This window comes from Monodon monoceros, unplaced genomic scaffold, assembly GCF_005190385.1.
Source record: "Monodon monoceros isolate NGI ecotype Baffin Bay Population unplaced genomic scaffold, NGI_Narwhal_1 Super_Scaffold_16, whole genome shotgun sequence".
In the NCBI taxonomy this organism is placed as follows: Eukaryota; Metazoa; Chordata; class Mammalia; order Artiodactyla; family Monodontidae; genus Monodon; species Monodon monoceros.
The window spans coordinates 33,741,738-33,761,910 of record NW_021703772.1 but is presented as its reverse complement, the minus strand read 5'-3'; the positions used below and the strand labels follow the sequence as shown (position 1 = coordinate 33,761,910).

The 20,173-nt window shown below is 37.6% G+C and overlaps 1 protein-coding gene across 1 annotated transcript in view; it reads left to right on the top strand.

Moving 5' to 3' along the window:
- Window positions 1-20,173, top strand: part of CDK15 (cyclin dependent kinase 15) — a 113,592-nt gene that overhangs the window by 19,048 nt on the left and 74,371 nt on the right. Inside the window, exons 5-8 of the mRNA XM_029225732.1 lie at window positions 5,042-5,403; window positions 6,126-6,275; window positions 6,481-6,575; window positions 12,713-12,792. Of these exons, the coding sequence (XP_029081565.1) occupies window positions 5,281-5,403; window positions 6,126-6,275; window positions 6,481-6,575; window positions 12,713-12,792 (448 nt within the window). The 5' untranslated portion in view covers window positions 5,042-5,280. The remainder of the gene's footprint in view (window positions 1-5,041; window positions 5,404-6,125; window positions 6,276-6,480; window positions 6,576-12,712; window positions 12,793-20,173) is intronic.

Genomic DNA, 20,173 nt, shown 5'->3' with positions numbered 1-20,173 from the left:
GTCAGTCCTAATCTCCCAATTCGTCCCACCCTCCCCTTCCTGCCCCCATGTCCACACATCCGTTCTCTACGTCTGTGTCTCTATTCCTGTCCTGCAAATAGGTTCACCTGTACCATTTTTCTAGATTCCATGTATCTGTGTTAATATACGATATTTGTTTTTCTCTTTCTGACTTATTTCACTCTGTATGACAGACTCTAGGTCCATCCACATCTCTACAAATGACCTAATTTCATTCCTTTTTATGACTGAGTAATATTCCATAGTATATTTACACCACATCTTCTTTATCCATTACTCTATCGACATTTAGTTTGCCTCCATGTCCTGGCTATTGTAAACAGAGCTGCAGTGAACATTGGGGTACATGACTCTTTTTGAATTATGGTTTTCTCAGGGTATATGCCCAATAGTGGGATTGCTGGGTCATATGGTAGTTCTATGTTTAGTTTTTTAATGAACGACCATACTGTTCTCCCTAGTGGCTGTATCAATTTACATTCCCACCAACAGAGCAAGAGGTTTCCCTTTTCTTCACACCCTCTCCAGCACTTTTTGTTTGTAGATTTTTTGATGATGGCCATTCTAACTGGTGTGAGGTAATACCTCATTGCAGTTTTGATTTGCATTTCTCTAATAATTAGTGACATTAAGCATCTTTTCATGTGCCTCTTGGCCATCTGTATGTCTTCTTTGGTGAAATGTCTATTTAGGTCTTCTGCCCATTTTTGGATTGGGTTGTTTGTTTTTTTGACATTGAGCTCCATGAGTTGTTTGTATATTTTGGAGATTAATCCTTCTTCAGTTGCTTCATTTGCAAATATTTTCTCCCATTCTGAGGGTTGCCCTTTCATCTTGTTTATGGTTTCCTTTGCTGTGCAAAAGCTTTTAAGTTTCATTAGGTCCCATTTGTTTATTTTTGTTTTTATTTTCATTACTCTAGGAAGTGGGTCAAAAAGATCTTGCTGTGATTTGTGTTAGAGTGTTTTTCCTATGTTTTCCTCTAAGAGTTTTACAGTGTCCAGTCATACATTTAGGTCTTTAATCCATTTTGAGTTTATTTTTGTGTATGGTGTTAGGGAGTGTTCTAATTTCATTCTTTTACATGTAGTTGCCCAGTTTTCCCAGCACCACTTATTGAAGAGACTGTCTTTTCCCCATTGTATATTCTTGCCTCCTTTATCATAGATTAGGTTACCATATGTGCGTGGGTTTATCTCTGGGCTTTGTATCCTGTACCATTGATCTATATTTCTGTCTTTGTGCCAGTACCATAGTGTCTTGATTACTGTAGCTTTGTAGTATAATTTGAAGTTGGGGAGCCTGATTCCTCCAGCTCTGTTTTGTTTTTCTCAAGATTCCTTTTGCTATTTGCGGTCTTTTGTGTTTCCATACAAACTGTAAAATTTTTGTTCTAATTCTGTGAAGAATGCCATTGGTAGTTTGACAGGGATTGCATTGAATCTGTAGATTGCTTTGGGTAGTAGAGTCCTTTTGACAATATTGATTCTTCCAATCCAAGACCATGGTATATCTCTCCATCTGTTTGTATCATCTTTGATTCCTATCATCAGTGTCTCATGGTTTTCTGAGTACAGATCTTTTACCTCCTTAGGTAGGTTTATTCCTAGGTATTTTATTCTTTTTCTTGCAATGGTGAATGACGTTGTTTCCTTAATTTCTCTTTCTGATCTTTCAATGTTAATGTATATGAATGCAAGGGATTTCTGTGCATTAATTTTGTGTCATGCAACTTTACCAAATTCATTGATTAGCTCTAGTAGTTTTCTGGTGGCATCTTTAGGATTTTCTATGTATAGTATCATGTCATCTGCAAACAGTGACAGCTTTACTTCTTCTTTTCCAGTTTGTATTCCTTTTATTTCTTTTTCTTCTCTGATTGCCATGGCTAGGACTTCCAAAACTATGTTGGTTAAGAGTGGCGAGAGTGGACATCCTTGTCTTGTTCCTGATCTTAGAGGAAATGCTTTCAGTTTTTCACCATTGAGAATGATGTTTTTTGTGGGTTTGTCATATATGGCCTTTATTACGTTGAGGTAGGTTCCCTCTGTGCCCACTTTCTGCAGAGATTTTTTTATCATAAATGGGCGTTGAATTTTGTCAAAAGCTTTTCCTGCATCTATTGAGATGATCATATTGTTTTATTCTTCAATTTGTTAATATGGTGTATCACAATGATCGATTTGTGTATATTGAAGAATCCTTGCATCCCTGGCATAAATCCCACTTGATCATGGTGTATGATCCTTTTAATGTGTTGTTGCATTCTGTTTGCTAGAATTTTGTTGAGGATTTTTGCATCTATGTTCATCAGTGACATTAGTCTGTAATTTTCTTTTTTTGTAATATCTTTGTGTTTTTCACTTAAAAGTATATATTGATGATCACTGCATGTCATTATATAGTGTTTTTTTTTTACAGCTGCACTCCATTGGATGTAGGTGGATTATTTTTAACGTTTCTGACACAGACGTCACATTATTTTTCATGTTAATATCTGTTGAATGTTTAGATTATCTACATATTCTAGAAAGGTTATAATTAGACCAAAATTCCTAATAATCTGGCTAAATCAAATAAAGACAGAATGCAAGATTAGAAAAAGTGCAAACTCTCAACTAAACTTAGCTGTTTGAATACACACCAATTGAGAAAGGAAAAAAGACTCCAAAATTGTAGGGTGGGAGTATCTAGCCTGAAAATATTAATAACCTATAATTTTACTGCTAATTTTAAAAAAATGGCTACCATTTGTCAACACAGATTCCCTGGAAACAGAACCTCAAGCAAAAGCTTACATGCAGGGCTCCCCTGGTGGCACAGTGGTTAAGAATCCACCTGCCAGTGCAGGGGACACGGGTTCGAGCCCTGGTCCGGGAAGATCCCACATGCCGCGGACAAACTAAGCCCGTGCGCCACTACTACTGAGCCTGCGCTCTAGAGCCCGTGAGCCACAACTACTGAGCCTGCATGCCTAGAGCCCATGCTCTGCAAGAGAAGCCACCACAATGAGAAGCCCGCCCACACAATGAAGAGCAGCCCCCGCTCACCGCAACTAGAGAAAAGCCCACACGCAGCAACAAAGACCCAACGCAGCCAAAAATAAATAAATTTATAAAAAAAAAAAAAAACTTAAATGCAAACACTTCATTTTGAGGGGGAAGGGTCATAGCAATCCCAGGGAAGCAGAAATGAGAGGGAAAGGGAAGTAAAGGAGGGAAGAAAGGAGAGCATAAATGGAGCATGTTTCTGAGCTGGCTTCAGCTCCACAACAAACATCGCTGGTTTCATAGTGGAAGTCCTTCCGTGGGACTTCCTGCATTCCTCGATTGTGTCACCTGGCCCTTGCAGGTAGTTGCTAGAGAAGCCAGAGCTTCTGTTGGTCCATTCAGACTGGTGGCAAGACACAGGGGTCTCTCCTTGTCAGCTTCTGGTGTGAGGGATCTTTGGTCTATGAGTAAGAGTGGCCATGCTTCAAGACAGCATAGTGGGTTTCTCCCATTAAGAAGCCAACCAGGCCCTGAGGCAGGTCCAGCCAACCTGGAGTGGCACATGAACTGGGTCTGATTCACAATTCAAAATGAAATCATCGAAGTCTTCTGTCCTTATTCAGAAATCTTTGGTAACAAAAATTGTTTATCACAATTTTATCACTAGAAAATATCTTAAGTCATTTCCTTGACTTTAAACAAGACCATAAATTATTTTATTTTTGAAAATTCTGAAGGGTATTTCACAATTTCCCTCAGTAGCCCATTCTAGTATCTAAACATACCGTTTTAAACTTTAAAAAAATCAAACTATTCTGTTTTAGCAACTTGAGACTTAGGTCAATTACCCCTAGGCTAATAAAAATGCTAATCTTTTAAAAATTCTGAAACTTACAATAATTAGAGGGTGATAAAGAATAACTGTCTCAAACCTGGTCTGGGGTATAACTTTTGTATAACAAAATTCACAATCTTTTAGGAAGAAATCAGCATTTCTGATAAAATGTATTATAATCAAATCATGTTCAAGTCTAATGGAATTAAACATTTTGAGAAACAAGCTTCTCTCACTCTCTGTTGATTATCAGGCAAAAGTTTAATCGTTTAACAAAATATTTTTTTGTATTAGTGTTAACTAGTCTGTTTGTTGTTGCTGTTGTGTTTACTAAATGTCTCTAATTGGAATGAATCTTTGAATTGACTTGTTTTAGGTCTCTTGTGGCAATTTTGAAATGAAACTTCATACATGCTTATAATTAAATTATCTGAAAGGCTTTTCTTGTAAGGTTCAGATATCAAATATATATAAACATTGTTGTGATAATAGACATGACTTATTTTTTCCTTAATGATTGTGTGTGTGTGTTTATATGTGTCTTATTTTCCATCTCACTCTAATTAGCACATTATAGTGACAATGACCTTAGGAGTCTATGGGAGAGAAAAGTTCTGTTCAAAGACTGCAAACTAGCTTGAGGTAGTTCCTTGACATGTCATGGTATTAATATAGTAAACGTTAATTACACTTATGTGGAAGGAAGGAGGCAGGGAGAGGGGAGGAGAGAGGGAGAGAAGGAGCTATTTCATGCAAACTTCTCTCTCCACCATTGTGTAACATTGTTACCTGTTTAGTAATAAGAACAACACAGGTGCTCACTAGATAGTATTTGAATTGGTGAATGAATGAGTACCCGTTGGGACTCTTAGTTACACTATTGCTTAAAGGCAAAGAGATGGAGTAGATATCTAGCTTTCTTCCTGTTTTAGGGTTCTGTGGTTTCTTTGACTACTAAAAGTTGGCTAGGTTGCAAATTTCTTTTGAAGTCTTAAAAACAAAATACCTTCAGATGAAGGGCAGGGGGAAAATACTCCTCAACATATCCACTTTAGCACCAGGAAAGCCTAATAAATATTATCAATAATATGGATAAGCAATGTAAATTCATAAAAACTATGCATACCAGTAGCACTAACTTGTGACTGGAATAAGAACTTTAATTGTGCCAAATTTTATTCTTTCCCAATATTAGCTGTCCTGGTTTCAGCTGCGCACATATGAATGCAGGCGGCCGCCTTTCTGATGTGTAGTTTCTTGCACTGATGAAGAAAAACTGCTGAAGTCATGAGGCTGCTCCAAGCAGAGCCCTCATGTGAGTCATATGAAAGCTCCAGCATTGCTGACCTCTGGCAAAAAGGGAGTGAACAAGGACAAGAGAGGCAGAGGGAGAGAGGTTCAAGTGCCGGGTTTTCTCCTTGAACCTAGAAGATTATGGGCCAAGAGCTGTGTGCAAAGACTCTGCAGCCTGGATGCAGCTGCCATTGCTGTTGGGAGGGAGGAGATGCACACAGCCGTCAGAGGAGTGCTCCGGTGATGATGGAGGCTGCGATCAAGGTATTTGTATTCCAGGAGCAGCATCCTCCTCTATCCATAAACCGAGGAGTTCAGAGGCTCCCTTTCTGTAGCAGGGTCTGGTTTTCCTGCACTAGGTCTAAATCAATAAAAAGAAAATTCTATTAAAGTCACAGAGAATTTGTGATTGTTGTTATCAAATTTGGAGATTTTCTTTTAAGCCAAAAGGGAAAAATAATCCTATGCTTTGGGCTGCATGAAACTCACTTGACTTGAAGTCGAGAAAGTTATTCTCTTGAAATCTCTGAAGTACTAAATTAGAGAGCTGAACCTCAAACAGCAAGCTGCAATAATGGTACCCTACGGATTAAAAATTTCAGTAATTAGTTCATGTTTATTAGCAATGTTATACTAGAAAATTTTTCCCCTAAAAAGAGAAATTAAGGGGACATGAAAGAAAAAGAGTGTAGGTTTAACAGAGAAAAATTTGAAACCACCCATCAAAGAAATTTAGGTTAACCTAAGTGTTTAAAGATATATTTTTAGGTAAAGAGAAAATGTTGTGTTTCAGCAGTTGATATCATTATTTTATTTATTTTTTTTTTAAGGAACTGATGTTCAGGAAAGGTGCCTTTTGGGTGTGTAGGAAGCTTGGAAAACATTTGAAGAGTTAACATCAGGCAAATAAAGAAAAAGTGGTTTATGCTAGCCATTGAGTCTTGACTTTGCATAAATTTTATTCATGCACTTTCCTTTTTCTCTAGCTAACAGACCTAAAAGAAGCATCATGTTCCATGACTTCATTTCACCCCAGGGGACTTCAGGCTGTCCATGCCCGGAAGTTCAAGAGTAAAAGGCCACGGAGTAACAGCGATTCTTTTCAGGAAGAGGATCTGAGTCAGGGGTTTCAGTGGGTGAGTGAGCAGCTGATGTTGATCAGGAATTTAATGTGTGCTTGTCTAGAGAGGCTGGGCCTTATTTCCAGGGCAATTACTGAGCAGACCTTCCCAAGTACATTCTGCAATGCTGTCTAATTTCTCTGGGGGGGAGAAAAAGGCAACACTAAAAAAATGCTCTTTTCTTCCCCCCCTCTCACTCCTCCTCATTCCCCTTATGCAGAGGAAGAGCCTCCCCTTTGGGGCAGCCTCATCTTACTTGAACTTGGAGAAGCTGGGTGAAGGTTCTTACGCTACAGTTTACAAGGGGATTAGCCGGTGAGTGACTCATTAGCTGGGAGAGACTAGAAATGAGGATCTCACCCCCAGGATTTGACATTATGAAGCCAGCTGACACAGGACAGAAGTTCGGGACCTATGCAAGACCCCATAGTCAATAGGGAAAGACATGATTATTGAAGTAGCCTTGAAAGAAAACAAACTTCTCCTGCCCCAATTAAAATCAGCCCACTAATTTATCAGCTTTTCCTTTTTTAATTCAATTCAAATTAAACTTTCTCAACTACTGACCCAAAGAACAATTACTGCTCTTCACCTGGTGGGAAGTACAGTTGATAAGGTATCTCTACAGATATTTTCATATCCCCCCCATTCAGCCCAAAACACAATGACAGAGGTTTGCAATGGCAGCCTTGGGTTTTCTCCTTCCTTCTTCCACTTCGCCTTTGTAGAAGAAACTGAAGTTGGTTTCTACAAAGTATGACATAGTACGCAAAGAATGATTAATCCTGGGTATTCTACACTTGCAATTCTACACAAAATGGCTGGAGAATAAAAAGATTGTTAATCCAGAAAGCAAGTGCCCATTTTGGCTAATAAAAACTTTGTTAAACGTATTTGGAAGATTCACGAACTCCACAGCTTTTAGTCAAGGTGGGATAGTCAGAAGGTCTGATTTCTTTAATATATGTTACTCCAATGGAGAAAAATAATGGCTCAAAGTAGTTAAATGTTAATTTTAAAAATTTAATATAAATACAAGACTATTATTTATCTTAGGACTTGTGTTATAATTTTTACTTGTTAAAGAGGATTTGGGAGGAGATACCATTTTAAATATATTATGTAAAAACAGGATTTAATTCACTTCCATAAACTATCTTAGGTACTAAGAATATAAAAGATTTCCTTCAAGGGATTCAGCCTAGTAATAGAATGAAAAATACATTACAAATATATACCCTGTCCAAGTGCACAGAGATATATGTAACAGTGTATTAACTGCAGCAAGATTTATAATAGAAAACTTAAAAACCTGGTTACAAATATCCATTAATGGAGGACTGGCTAAATTATCACTATATAATGAAATAGCATGCAACCATCTAGAGTATAAGATATATGAAAAGATGCCCAATATTTTATGAGAAACAAGCAAGTTACAGAACAATATAAGATCTCATTTAGAAAAAAAGCACTGTTCATGTACAAATTTGTATGTGCCTAGAGGAATCTGGAAAAATATACAAGGGATTATTAAAAGTAGCTACTTCTAGTGGTTGAAACTGGAATGGAGAAAGGTCACTCAAACTTTTCACTTTATTCCTTACCACAAAAGCATTACATTTATAATTTTAAAACATATAGAGATAGATGTCAAAAAGGCATTTGATAAATTCAACATCAATTTCTAGTTTTTAAAACTCTGAACAAAATAGGATTAGAATGATAATTACTCATTATGTTGTAGAATAATTTCAAATCAATAGTCTACATACTTTTTCTTTGTTAAATACTAGAGACATCACCATTAAGTTAGAGGTAGGGCAAGGCTGCCCACTATTCTCTGTTGTTAAAGATTATCATAAGCATTCTAGCCAATGCAACGAGGAAAAAAAGACTGAATATAATTTTTGTGGATTATAGAATTGTCTACCTAAAAAAACCCAAAAGAGTCATTTAAGAAACTATTAGAAGTAGTGAGATAGAACAATAAGGTGATCAGTTACAAAATCAAAATATACTTATCAAAAGTTGTCTTATGTATTAGCAATAACCACTTAATAGAAAATATTGTAGGGGAAATTATTCTCAAAAAGCAACAACAAAAAAATCATTACAATCAAAAACGGGCAGGATTGGGACTTCCCTGATGGCGCAGTAGTTGGGAATCCACCTGCCAATGCAGGAGACATGGGTTCGATCCCTGGTCTGGGAAGATCCCACATGCCGTGGAGCAAGTAAGTTTGTGTGCCACGGCTGCTGAGCCTGCACTCTGGAGCCCGTGGACCACGTCCACTGAGCCCGTGTGCCACAACTACTGAAGCACACGTGCCTAGAGCCCATGTTCCACAATAAGAGAAGCCATTGCAATGAGAAACCTGTGCACCGCAGCTAAGAGTGGTCCCCGCTCAACGCAACTGGCGAAAGCCCACGCGCAACAGCAAAGACCTAACACGGCCAAAAATTAAAAAAAAAAAAAAGGCAGGATTTATATAAAGATTTAGTAAGGGATATAAAAGACTTGAAGAAAAAGCCAGAAAGGCATTCATTCATTCTACTCATATTTATTAAGCACCTACTCTGTGCCAGGCACTATTTTAGCCAATAAGGACTCATTGGAAAACAAAAGAGACAAAAATCCCTGCTCTTATGGAGTATATGTTCTAGTGGGGGTGAGAGAGGCAATAAACAAATGAACTCTTTGACTGAGTTTGTCAAAGAGTGAAAATGCTTTGGAAAAGAATAAAACAGGGAAGAGGAATAGGGAGTGCCAGAGTGGGGTGGTGAATTACTATTTTAAATAGTGAGAGAGAAGGCCTCACTGAGAAAGGAACACTTGAACAGAGACTGACAAAGGTGAGGCATGAGCTGTGTGAGTGTGTAGTGGAAGAGAGTTTCAGGCAGAGGGAACAGCAAGTAGCAAATCCCTGAGGCAGGAGCAGGCCTGGCACTGGGCTGGGAGAATGGAAGGATGTGAGGATAGTGAGGAGCTGCAGATGCAGTAGGGCCTTATATAGGGTCTTGTAGATCATTTCAGGGACCCTTGTAAGGATATTTGGATTAGAATATCTAGTAGCACAAAGATGTCAGTGATTCTGTAATTTAGAGTTTTAATGTATTCTAAATATGTTCAAAAGCTACGATAATTAAAATAGTGTAGCACAAGTATAAGACAGATCAAAGAAATATGATTTGTAAAAGTTCAGAACAGTCCCAAATCCAAGTATTAGTAAGATCTAATATACGATCATAGTGGCATGTCAAATCAGCAGGGAAAATAAATAAATAAATAAACAGTCCAATAAATGGAGTTGGGACGGTTGTTAGCAATTTGGAAAAGGTAAATATACAATATAAATTCCCAGTGGATTAAAGAGTTAAATGAAAAAGGAAACATACAAGAGCTAGAAGAATAAACAGGGGAAGTCTGCGTAACTTTTGGACTGGAAAGGTCTGTCTATATGTAACACTTAAGTCAGAACCTGTAAGGGAAGATTGGCCATGTCCATGATGCCCCATCTATCCAAGTACGTTCTAGGGACCCCCCCCAGTTCTGAGACACCTTAATAGAAGTTTCACTGAAACCATTACCATTGTGCAATTGACACGGGTAACCCTAGAACAAAATAAAATGTGACCCTTTATTGTAGGTGCTCTCAGCATCTTTAAAATGTTGATGTATACCATGACTCTCTAAAAAAGATGAAGAGGGCTTCCCTGGTGGCGCAGTGGTTGGGAGTCCGCCTGCCAATGCAGGGGACACGGGTTCGTGTCCCGGTCCGGGAGGATCCCTCATGCCGCAGAGCGGCTGGGCCCGTGGGCCATGGCTGCTGGGCCTGCGCGTCCGGGGCCCGTGCTCCACAACAGGAGAGGCCACGGCAGTGAGAGGCCCATGTACCGCAAAATAAATAAATAAATAAAAATTAAAATTAAAAAGATGAAGAAAAATTTTTAAGTATAAAGCATTTTCTAAACATATTTGAACAGAAAAATTTAGGGTAGGGGATAGGGAGAATTTCACAGAGCTATGTTCTGGGTAAAACATTTTGGAAAATACTGAGCATCATAAAAATTTTTAAGTTTAAAATTTCAAAGATACGATAAGGCAAAAAAAAGAAATTGGTGAAAAGTATATGCAAAATATTTCAATAAAAAATGGGCAAACAGGTAAACCACAAAAGAACAGAAAAGACCAATAACCTTATGAAAACTCAGTTCTACAATTATTTAAAGGAATAGAAATTAAAGTGTGATAATCCTTTTTACCTATTAAATAGGCCAAAAAATGAAGATAAAAACATGCCCCCCAAAAAGAATCCCCACATTTATGGGGATATGTCAAAGATACCTAGGAGCCAACTGAAAAAGCTCCCAAAAAACAAAGGTGGAAAAATTTGAGCAACAAAATTAATAAAATCGTATTTATTGGGTTGTAACCCAAAGTATAAAGTGACTATGAGTCCATAGTGCTGTAAATAAGTGGTTCAGTTAATTAATAAATGGGAGAGAAGAGACACATTTCCAGATAATTTATGCACATAACCCACCCTCAAGGTGGTGGAGCATAACTTTCCAGTGCTTAAGTGTGGGCTACTCATAGTGACATTCTCCCAAAGTTCAGTATGGAAGGGGGTGAGGGGAGAATAACTTTACAGTGAAGAAACCTGATAAGTATTACCTGAGCCAGGTGATTAAGGCCACATCAAAAGCCATAAATTTTGATGACAGTATGTACCTTTAATATGATGTGATGAAACCAAAACCCATAACTGTGGTCTAGTCATAAGAAAAACATCAGAAAAATCCCAATAGAGCGTGTCCCACAGAATACTTGACCAGTACTCCTCAGAGCCTTTAATGTCATCAAAAACAAGGAATGCCTGGGAAACTGTCACAGCCAAGAGGAGCCTAAAGAGACATGACAACTAAATGCAATGTGGTGTCCTAGAAGAGATCCTGGAATAGAGAAGGGACATCAGGTAAAAACTAAAGAAATCCTGGTAATCATATTGCAATATGTAAATGTATCCCATCAGTTTTTTCTCAATGTTGAACATTTCAGCTATTTCTATTTTTTTCTATTGTAACTAACACAGTGAATGATATCTTTCATGAACTTGGAATTATTGAAATCTTTGTTAAGTAACTATTGAGAAAAATTCCTGTGTGTGGTAGTTTTATGGCTTTTCACACATATGATCATGTTGCATTTCCCCAAATTTTACCGATTTACAATGCAACCTACAACAAGCAATACAATTTTACTGCAAAAAAAAAAAAAACCTAAATAATTCCTAATAAACTAAGGGCTTTAGTTAATAATAATGTATCAATGTTGGCTCATTAATTTTAACAAATGTATCATACTGATATAAGATGTTAACAACAGAGGAAACTGGATGTGAGGTATATGAGAATTTTCTTGGCAAGAGGGTGCTAGAATGGCCAGGCTCACGACCAGTTAGTGGTGTGATCACTCTGCGGCACAATGTGGGAACATGTGTTCAAAACAATAAAAATTTGTGCACTGCATACTCTTTGATTTAGCAATTCCACCACGACCCTAAGAAAATAACAGAGGCTGTATGAAAAGATTTATCTACAAATATGAACAAATATGATCGTCCAGGCATTTTTATAATAGCCAAAAGTTAGAAACAATGTTAAAATATTTGGAATTGGCAAAATACATTGTACATATTTATATGATGAAATGTTACTATTAAATGTCAAATAATACAAGAATGACTAACAGAAAAAGTTAAATGGAGGAAAAACAGGTTCCTAATAACACGATGTGAATCCCACTGTATTAAAAACAATATAGTTATACTTACATTAAAATCTTCTCTGTTCTCTGGCATTTAGCTTACATCAGCAAACAGAACAATGAATAAGGGGAGAGTGAGAGATGAAGAGAGAGAGAATGGTGGGACTGGGCAGGTCAGGTAGCACCTAGGAGGCAATTGTAAGAATTTGGCTTTTATTCAGAATGAAATGCGGAGATGACGGTGGGTTTTGAGCACAGAAGTGACTTGTTTTGACTTTCACTTTAAAAAAGATGCCCTGGGCTACTGTTGGAAGTAGACAGTAGGGGTACAAACATATAAGCAGAAAGACTGCTAGGAGGTCATTACAATAATTCAGATGAAAAATAAGAATGGCTCAAACAAGTGCACAAAGGGAAGTAAAAGAGACAATATACATCAAAATATGAAGCTGGCTTTGTTGGGTTCTTTTTTTCTGTGCTTTCCCATATTCTCCATATTTTCTGTAATAAATATATATCACTTTGGTAAAGAGAAAACAATGGCTTGATATATACATATGACTTTTTAAACTTTTTTATTTTGAGAAAATTGTACATTTCATATACTGGAATACATTTTGAAGGAAAGCTACTTTTGTTAAACCATCCTTAGTATAAATTGCTGCTATCCCGACTCTTCTAGGATAAATGGACAACTAGTGGCTTTAAAAGTCATCAGCATGAATGCAGAGGAAGGAGTCCCATTTACAGCCATCCGGGAAGGTAAGAACAGTAGAGTGGACCCAAGAGATATTTTAAGTTTTTGATTTGCATTGAACCTATCCATTCAACATCTAGCTTTTTTTTTTTTTTTGCGGTACATGGGCCTCTCACTGTTGTGGCCTCTCCCATTGCAGAGCACAGGCTCCGGACGTGCAGGCTCAGCGGCCATGGCTTACAGGCCCAGCCGCTCCGCGGCATGTGGGATCCTCCCGGACCGGGGCACGAACCTGAGTCCCCTACATCGGCAGGCGGACTCTCAACCACTGCACCACCAGGGAAGCCCTAGCTTTTTATATTTATAGAAGTAATGTTATAATTACAATTTTATTCTTCACAGCAGTTTTCCAAATCATTTTATTACTTATTCCTGAGGAAATTAGAATTCAAAACTATTATATTAGTTGACCCAAACTATGAACTCAGTGAGTATTTACTAAATATCTTCTGCAAGTTTGGTCCCATGCTAAGTGCTAAGGCTGTATCTATATAACCCTAGAAAAAGCCATACAGAAGAGAAAGTAAATAATATACTCACACAAATTCTCAGTAAGCAGTTTGCCTGAAAAAAAGTTGTTGAGATAGCATTTGAAAAACTCCTTAGGAAAACGTGTATTTTTAGTGTTATGCCTGTATTTTCTCTGAACCCTGGACAGTAGAGCAAGTGGGTGAGAAGTCTGGTGGCATCAGATAGACTTGAGCTTGAATCTTAGATATACCAATTACTAGTGGTGTGACCATGGGTAGATTACTTTTCCTATTTAAGACTCAGTTTATTGCAGAAAGAGGATAATAATACCTATTTCACTGAGTTGTTATGAGGCTTAAATGAGAATATACATATAAAACACTAATCACAGAGTTTTATCTTCATAGTTCAACAAATGTTGGCTGTTATTATTATTCCATTTTTTTTACTTTCCCTTAGTGATGTCTTGTTCACTATCAAGATAACTGACAATTTATAATTTAAAAATCAAGAAGCCAGTATAGTGAAAATAAATCATTAAAATGCAATTTATTAACCTTTTTACATAAGCCATTTGAAATAAAATGATGACAGGATTGCTATTCATTTCCTCAAAAACCCAGAGAAATGGCTTCTCCCTGGTCTTTCTTTCTTCCCTTTTAACTACTTCATCTTCCCTTCTTTATGGAGCACATCCTATATGCAAAGCATGCTGCTGGGTGTTGTGAAGAATGAGAAGAAAAAGCCTGATCTTTGCTCTCTATCTTTTCAGTTGTAACAGAGCAGATGATTCAAGTTGCAACCAGTGTTATGATGGAGGTAACAAAGACCTTGTAAACTGAGATGAGAACAAGTCAGCCTCAATGTGGCTAATAGAGTCAATAGATTTTGAACTGAGCTTGGGAGGATGGGTCATGCAAACAGGCATGGAAAAAGGAATTCAGAAAATGAGTTTGTAACTGAATTTGATGCCGTTTTCAAAAGTCTTCCAGAGCCCCTGGGAAATACATCATTTTGAATTTCTGCAGAAGGGCCAAATGGCTATCAGGTTAGCCGGGGATTCAGCCTGGTAGGATCAGGTGCATTCTGGAGGAAAGTGTGGCCTTAAGTGTTTAATATAATGGAAGCTGTACTTACTGATGTATGTATTCGTGGTCCCCCTGAAAGGATAATCAGATTTAGAAAGAGATGTGTGGATAGGCTAAAGAGGATTTCTGAGCATAATAGACGTCCCCAGGTCACCAGCATAAGGGGAGGGTCTCTAGGCCCAGGTTCACCCTGTTCTCATGGTGTTTCCTTTGTGAGCTGAGCTTGTCTGTTGCTTCAGGCCTGCCTCGCTCAGATTTTGCCCACAGCCAACTTTTTCGGGATGACATTTGACTTTAACAGTGAAAACTTTTGCCAGTTTTGCAAACAGATGGTTCTTAGCATGGTTCAGAAAAACTGGATGTGTATTGCTCTGTATGCTAAATGTTTCTTTTATTGCATATTTACCGAGGAATTGCCTCTCCATCACAGGTGTTTGCAATTACATTTAGTATTCAACTTTGGACTTTCTTGGTTTGTTTTATGGACTTACCTTACTGAATGCTTTGCTTGTTTAATATGAAAAACCACAAAGGATTTTTTTGACACATTTGAGGTTGTTAGGCATCCAGTTTCCAACAATGGATGTTTCTTTTTCCACCAGTGTAAAAGCTGGGAGCCCTTCACAGAGGAGCCCTCTCCCCTCAAGAAGACATGAGGCCTCATTTGAAAACTTTGGCACTGTCCCATTTTTCCTGTAAGAACTTTAAGGATGTGAGACCAGGGAGACAGGAGGTTAAATGAGAAGGGCTGAAAGGCAAAATAAGAACAGCTGTGGGCTTCCCTGTTGGCGCAGTGGTTGAGGGTCCGCCTGCCGATGCAGGGGACGCGGGTTCGTGCCCTGGTCCCGGAGGATCCTGCGTGCCGCGGAGCGGCTGGGCCCGTGAGCCATGGCCGCTGGGCCTGCGCGTCCGGAGCCTGTGCTCTGCAGCGGGAGAGGCCGCAGCAGTGAGAGGCACACGTACCGCAAAAAAATAAATAAATAAGAACAGCTGGAGTTCATTTGTTAAAATCCAGGGTCACTAGCTAAAAAGACAACTGAAAGCCATGTGCAGCAAAACTAAATGAGCAATACAGACTTCTCTAAAAATCCTTGAAGTAGGAAATACTTTTCCTGAACACTTTGGTTGTTCTAATGGTATATCAGCCAAAGATTTATTGAGTAGGATTTTACTACATGTACAGTCTCTCTACATACAGGTAGAAAACATGCAGCAGTTTATTAATCTTGTCACTTGGAATACTATTTGATTGTAACATGTAATGTTATGAAATTAGCAAAAGTATGAACAGCACTAAGGAAAATACATGTGCCAGATATTTTTCATGTGTTACCTCTTTCAATCTTCTTAATAACCTTCGGAGATAGAGATTATTACGATTCCAGTACAGAGCTATGATTCAAACCAAATCTCTCTGATTCAAAAATCCATACAATCCCTTAGCATTCATTCCATGAGTATTTACTGAGCACCTATTTTGGCCAGGTACTCTGATGGCTGCTAGATACACAGCAGCAGACACAATAGGCATGTTCCCTACCCTATTCCTCTGCTAATTAAAAAGATTAGCCACCTTCATAGCAACTTAGAGAATCTTTCATAACTAGCTCTATAATTATATATTTTTTTCAAGTTTGCAAACATTTTCTTTGTTTTCTTTTTTTTTAAATACATCTTTATTGGAGTATAATTGCTTCACAATGCTGTGTTAGCTTCTGTTGTACAACAAAGTGAATCAGCCATATGCATACGTATACCCCCATATTCCCTCCCTCTTGAGCCTGCCTCCCACCCTCCCTATCCCATCCCTCTAGGTGGTCACAAAGCACCGAGCTGATCTCCCTGTGTTATGAGGCTGCTTCCCACTAGCTATCTATTTTACATTTGGTAGTGTATATATGTCCATGCCACTCTCTCATTTTGTCCTAGCTTCCACCTCCCACCAACCCCCCTCATGTCCTCAAGTCCATTCTCTATGTTTACATCTTTATTCCTGCCCTGCCACTAGGTTTATCAGTACCATTTTTTTTAGATTCCATATATGTGTGTTAGCATACAATATTTGTTCTTCTCTTTCTGACTTACTTCACTCTGTATGACAGACCCTAGTCCACCCACCTCACTATAAATAACTCATTTCCGTTTCTTTTTATGGCTAATATTCCATTGTATATATGTGCCACATCACATATACCTAAACGTTTCGATGGACGTTTAGGTTGCTTCCATGTCCTGGCTATTGTAAATGAACATTGTGGTACATGTCTCTTTTTGAATTATGGTTTTCTCAGGGTATATGTCCAGCAGCGGGATTGCTGGGTCATATGGTAGTTCTATTTTTAGTTTTTTAATGAACGACCATACTGTTCTCCCTACTGACTGAATAAATTTACATTCCCGTCAACAGTGCAAGAGGGTTCCATTTTCATCAAACCCGCTCCAGCATTTTTTATTTGTAGATTTTTTGATGATGGCCATTCTGATCGGTGTCAGGTGATACCTCATTGCAATTTTGATTTGCATTTCTCTAATAATTAGTGACATTGAGCATCTTTTCATGTGCCTCTTGGCCATCTGTATGTCTTCTTCGGTGAAATGTCTATTTAGGTCTTCTGCCCATTTTTTAATTGGGTTGTTTGTTTTTTTGACATTGAGCTCCATGAGCTGTTTGTGTATTTTGGAGATTAATCCTTTGTCCATTGTTTCATTTGCAAATATTTTCTCCCATTCTGAGGGTTGCCTTTTCATCTTGTTTATGGTATCCTTTGCTGTGCAAAAGCTTTTAAGTTTAGTTAGTTCCCATTTGTTTACTTTTGGTTTTATTTTCATTACTCTAGGAGGTGGGTCAAAAAAGATCTTGCTGTGATTTATGTCAGAGTGTTTTTCCTATGTTTTCCTCTAAGAGTTTTATAGTGTCCAGTCTTACATTTAGGTGTTTAATCCATTTTGAGTTTATTTTTGTGTATGGTGTTAGGGAGTGTTCTAATTTCATTCTTTTACATGTAGCTGTCCAGTTTTCCCAGCACCACTTATTGAAGAGGCTGTCTTTTCTCCATTGTCTGTTCTTGCTTCCTTTGTCTTAAATTAAGTGACCATATGTGCATGGGTTTATCTCTGGGCTTTCTATCCTGTACCATTGATCTATATTTCTGTCTTTGTGCCAGTACCATAGTGTCTTGATTACTGTAGCTTTGTAGTATAATTTGAAGTTGGGGAGCCTGATTCCTCCAGCTCTGTTTTTTTTTTCTCAAGATTGCTTTTACTATTCGCGGTCTTTTGTGTTTCCATACAAATTGTAAAATTGTTTGTTCTAATTCTGTGAAGAATGCCATTGGTAGTTTGATAGGGATTGCATTGAATCTGTAGATTGCTTTGGGTAGTAGAGTCATTTTCACAATATTGATTCTTCCAATCCAAGAACATTGTATATTTCTCCAACTGTTTATATCGTCTTTGATTTCTTTCATCAGTGTTTTATAGTTTTCTGAGTACAAGTCTTTCGCCTCCTTAGGTAGGTTTATTCCTAGGTATTTTATTCTTTTTGTTGTGATGGTAAATGGGATTGTTTCCTTAATTTCTCTTTCTGATTTTTCATTGTTAGTGTATAGGAATGCCAGAGATTTCTGTGCATTAATTTTGTATCCTGCAATGTTACCAAATTCACTGATTAGTTCTAGTAGTTTTCTGGTGGCATCTTTAGGATTTTCTATGTATAGTATCATGTCATCTGGGAACAGTGACAGTTTTACTTCTTCTTTTCCAATTTGCATTCCTTTTATTTCTTTTTCTTCTCTGATTGCCATGGCTAGGACTTCCAAAACTATGTTGAGTAATAGTGGCGAGAGTGGACATCCTTGTCTTGTCCCTGATCTTAGGGGAAATGCTTTCAGTTTTTCACCATTGAGAATGATGTTTTTTGTGGGTTTGTCATATATGGCCTTTATTACGTTGAGGTAGTTTCCCTCTATGCCCACTTTCTGGAGAGTTTTTATCATAAATGGGTGTTGAATTTTGTCAGAAGCTTTTTCTGCATATATTGATATGATCATATGGTTTTTATTCCTTAATTTGCTAATATGGTGTATCACATTGATTTGCGTATATTGAAGAATCCTTGCATTCCTGGGATAAATCCCACTTGATCATGGTGTATCATCATTTTAATATGTTGTTGGATTCTGTTTGCTAGTATTTTGTTCAGGATTTTTGCATCTATGTTCATCAGTGATATTGGTCTATAATTTTTTTTGTGATATCTTTTTCTGGTTTTGGTATCAGGGTGATGGTGGCTTCATAGAACGAATTTGGGAGTGTTCCTCCATCTGCAATTTTTTGGAAGAGTTCGAGAAGGATCGGTGTTAGCTCTTCTCTAAATGTTTGATAGAATTTGCCTGTGAAGCCATCTGGTCCTGGGCTTTTGTTTGTTGCAAGATTTTTAATTACAGTTTCAATTTCATTATTTGCTATAGGTCTGTTTATATTTTATGATTCTTCCTGGTTCAGTCTTGGAAAATTGTACCTTTCCAAGAATTTGTCCATTTCTTTGTGGTTGTCCATTTTATTGGCATATAGTTGTTTGTAGTAGTCTCTTAATCCTTTGTATTTCTGTGGTGTCAGTTGTGATTTCTCCTGTTTCATTTCTAATTTTATTGATTTGCGTCATCTCCTATTTTTTCTTGATGAGTCTGGCTAAGGGTTTATCAGTTTTGTTTGTCTTCTCAACCAACTTTTAGTTTTATTGATCTTTGCTATTGTTTTCTTTGTTTCTACTTCATTTATTTCTGCTCTGATATTTATGATTTCTTTCCTTCTACTGACTTTGGGTTTTCTTTGTTCTTCTTTCTTTAGTTGCTTTAGGTGTAGGGTTAGATTCTTTATTTGACATTTTTTTTGTTTCTAAGGTAGGATTGAATTGCTGTAAACTTCACTCTTAGAACAGCTTTTGCTGCATCCTGTAGGTTTTCGGTCGTTGTGTTTTCACTGTCATTTGTTTCTATGTATTTTTTTATTTCTTCTTTGATTTCCTCAGTGATCTCTGGTTATTTAGTAGTGCACTGTTTAGCCTCCATGTATTTGTGTTTTTTACAGTTTTTTTCCTGTAATTGATTTCCAACCTCATAGCATTGTGGTCAGAAAAGGTGCTTGATATGATTTTAATTTTCTTAACTTTTCCATGGCTTGATTTGTGACCCAAGATGTGATCTATCCTGGAGAATATTCCATGTGCACTTGAGAAGAAAGTGTGTTCTGCCACTTTCAGGTGGAATGTTCTCTAAATATCAATTAAATCTATCTGGTCTATTGTGTCATTTGAAGCTTGTGTTTCCTTATTTATTTTCTGGTTTGATGATCTGTCCACTGGTGTAAGTGGGGCGTTAAAGTCCCCTACTATTATTGTGTTACTGTCAATTTCCCTCTTAATGGTTGTTAGCATTTGCCTTATGTATTGAGGTGCTCCTATGTTGGGTGCATAAACATTTATATTTATTATATTTTCTTCTTGGATTGATCCCTTGATCGTTATGTAGAGTCCTTCCTTATCTCTTGTAACAGTCTTTATTTTAAAGTCTATTTTATCTGATACGAGTATTGCTACTCCAGCTTTCTTTTGATTTCCATTTGCATGTAATATATTTTTCCATCCCTTCACTTTCAGTCTGTATGTGTCCCTCAGTCTGAAGTGGGTCTCTTGTAGACAGCATATATATGGGTCTTGTTTTTGTATCCATTCAGCAAGCCTGTGTCTTTTGGTTGGGGCATTTAATCCATTTACATTCAACATCATTATTGATATGTGTGTTCCTATTACCATTTTCTTAATTGTTTT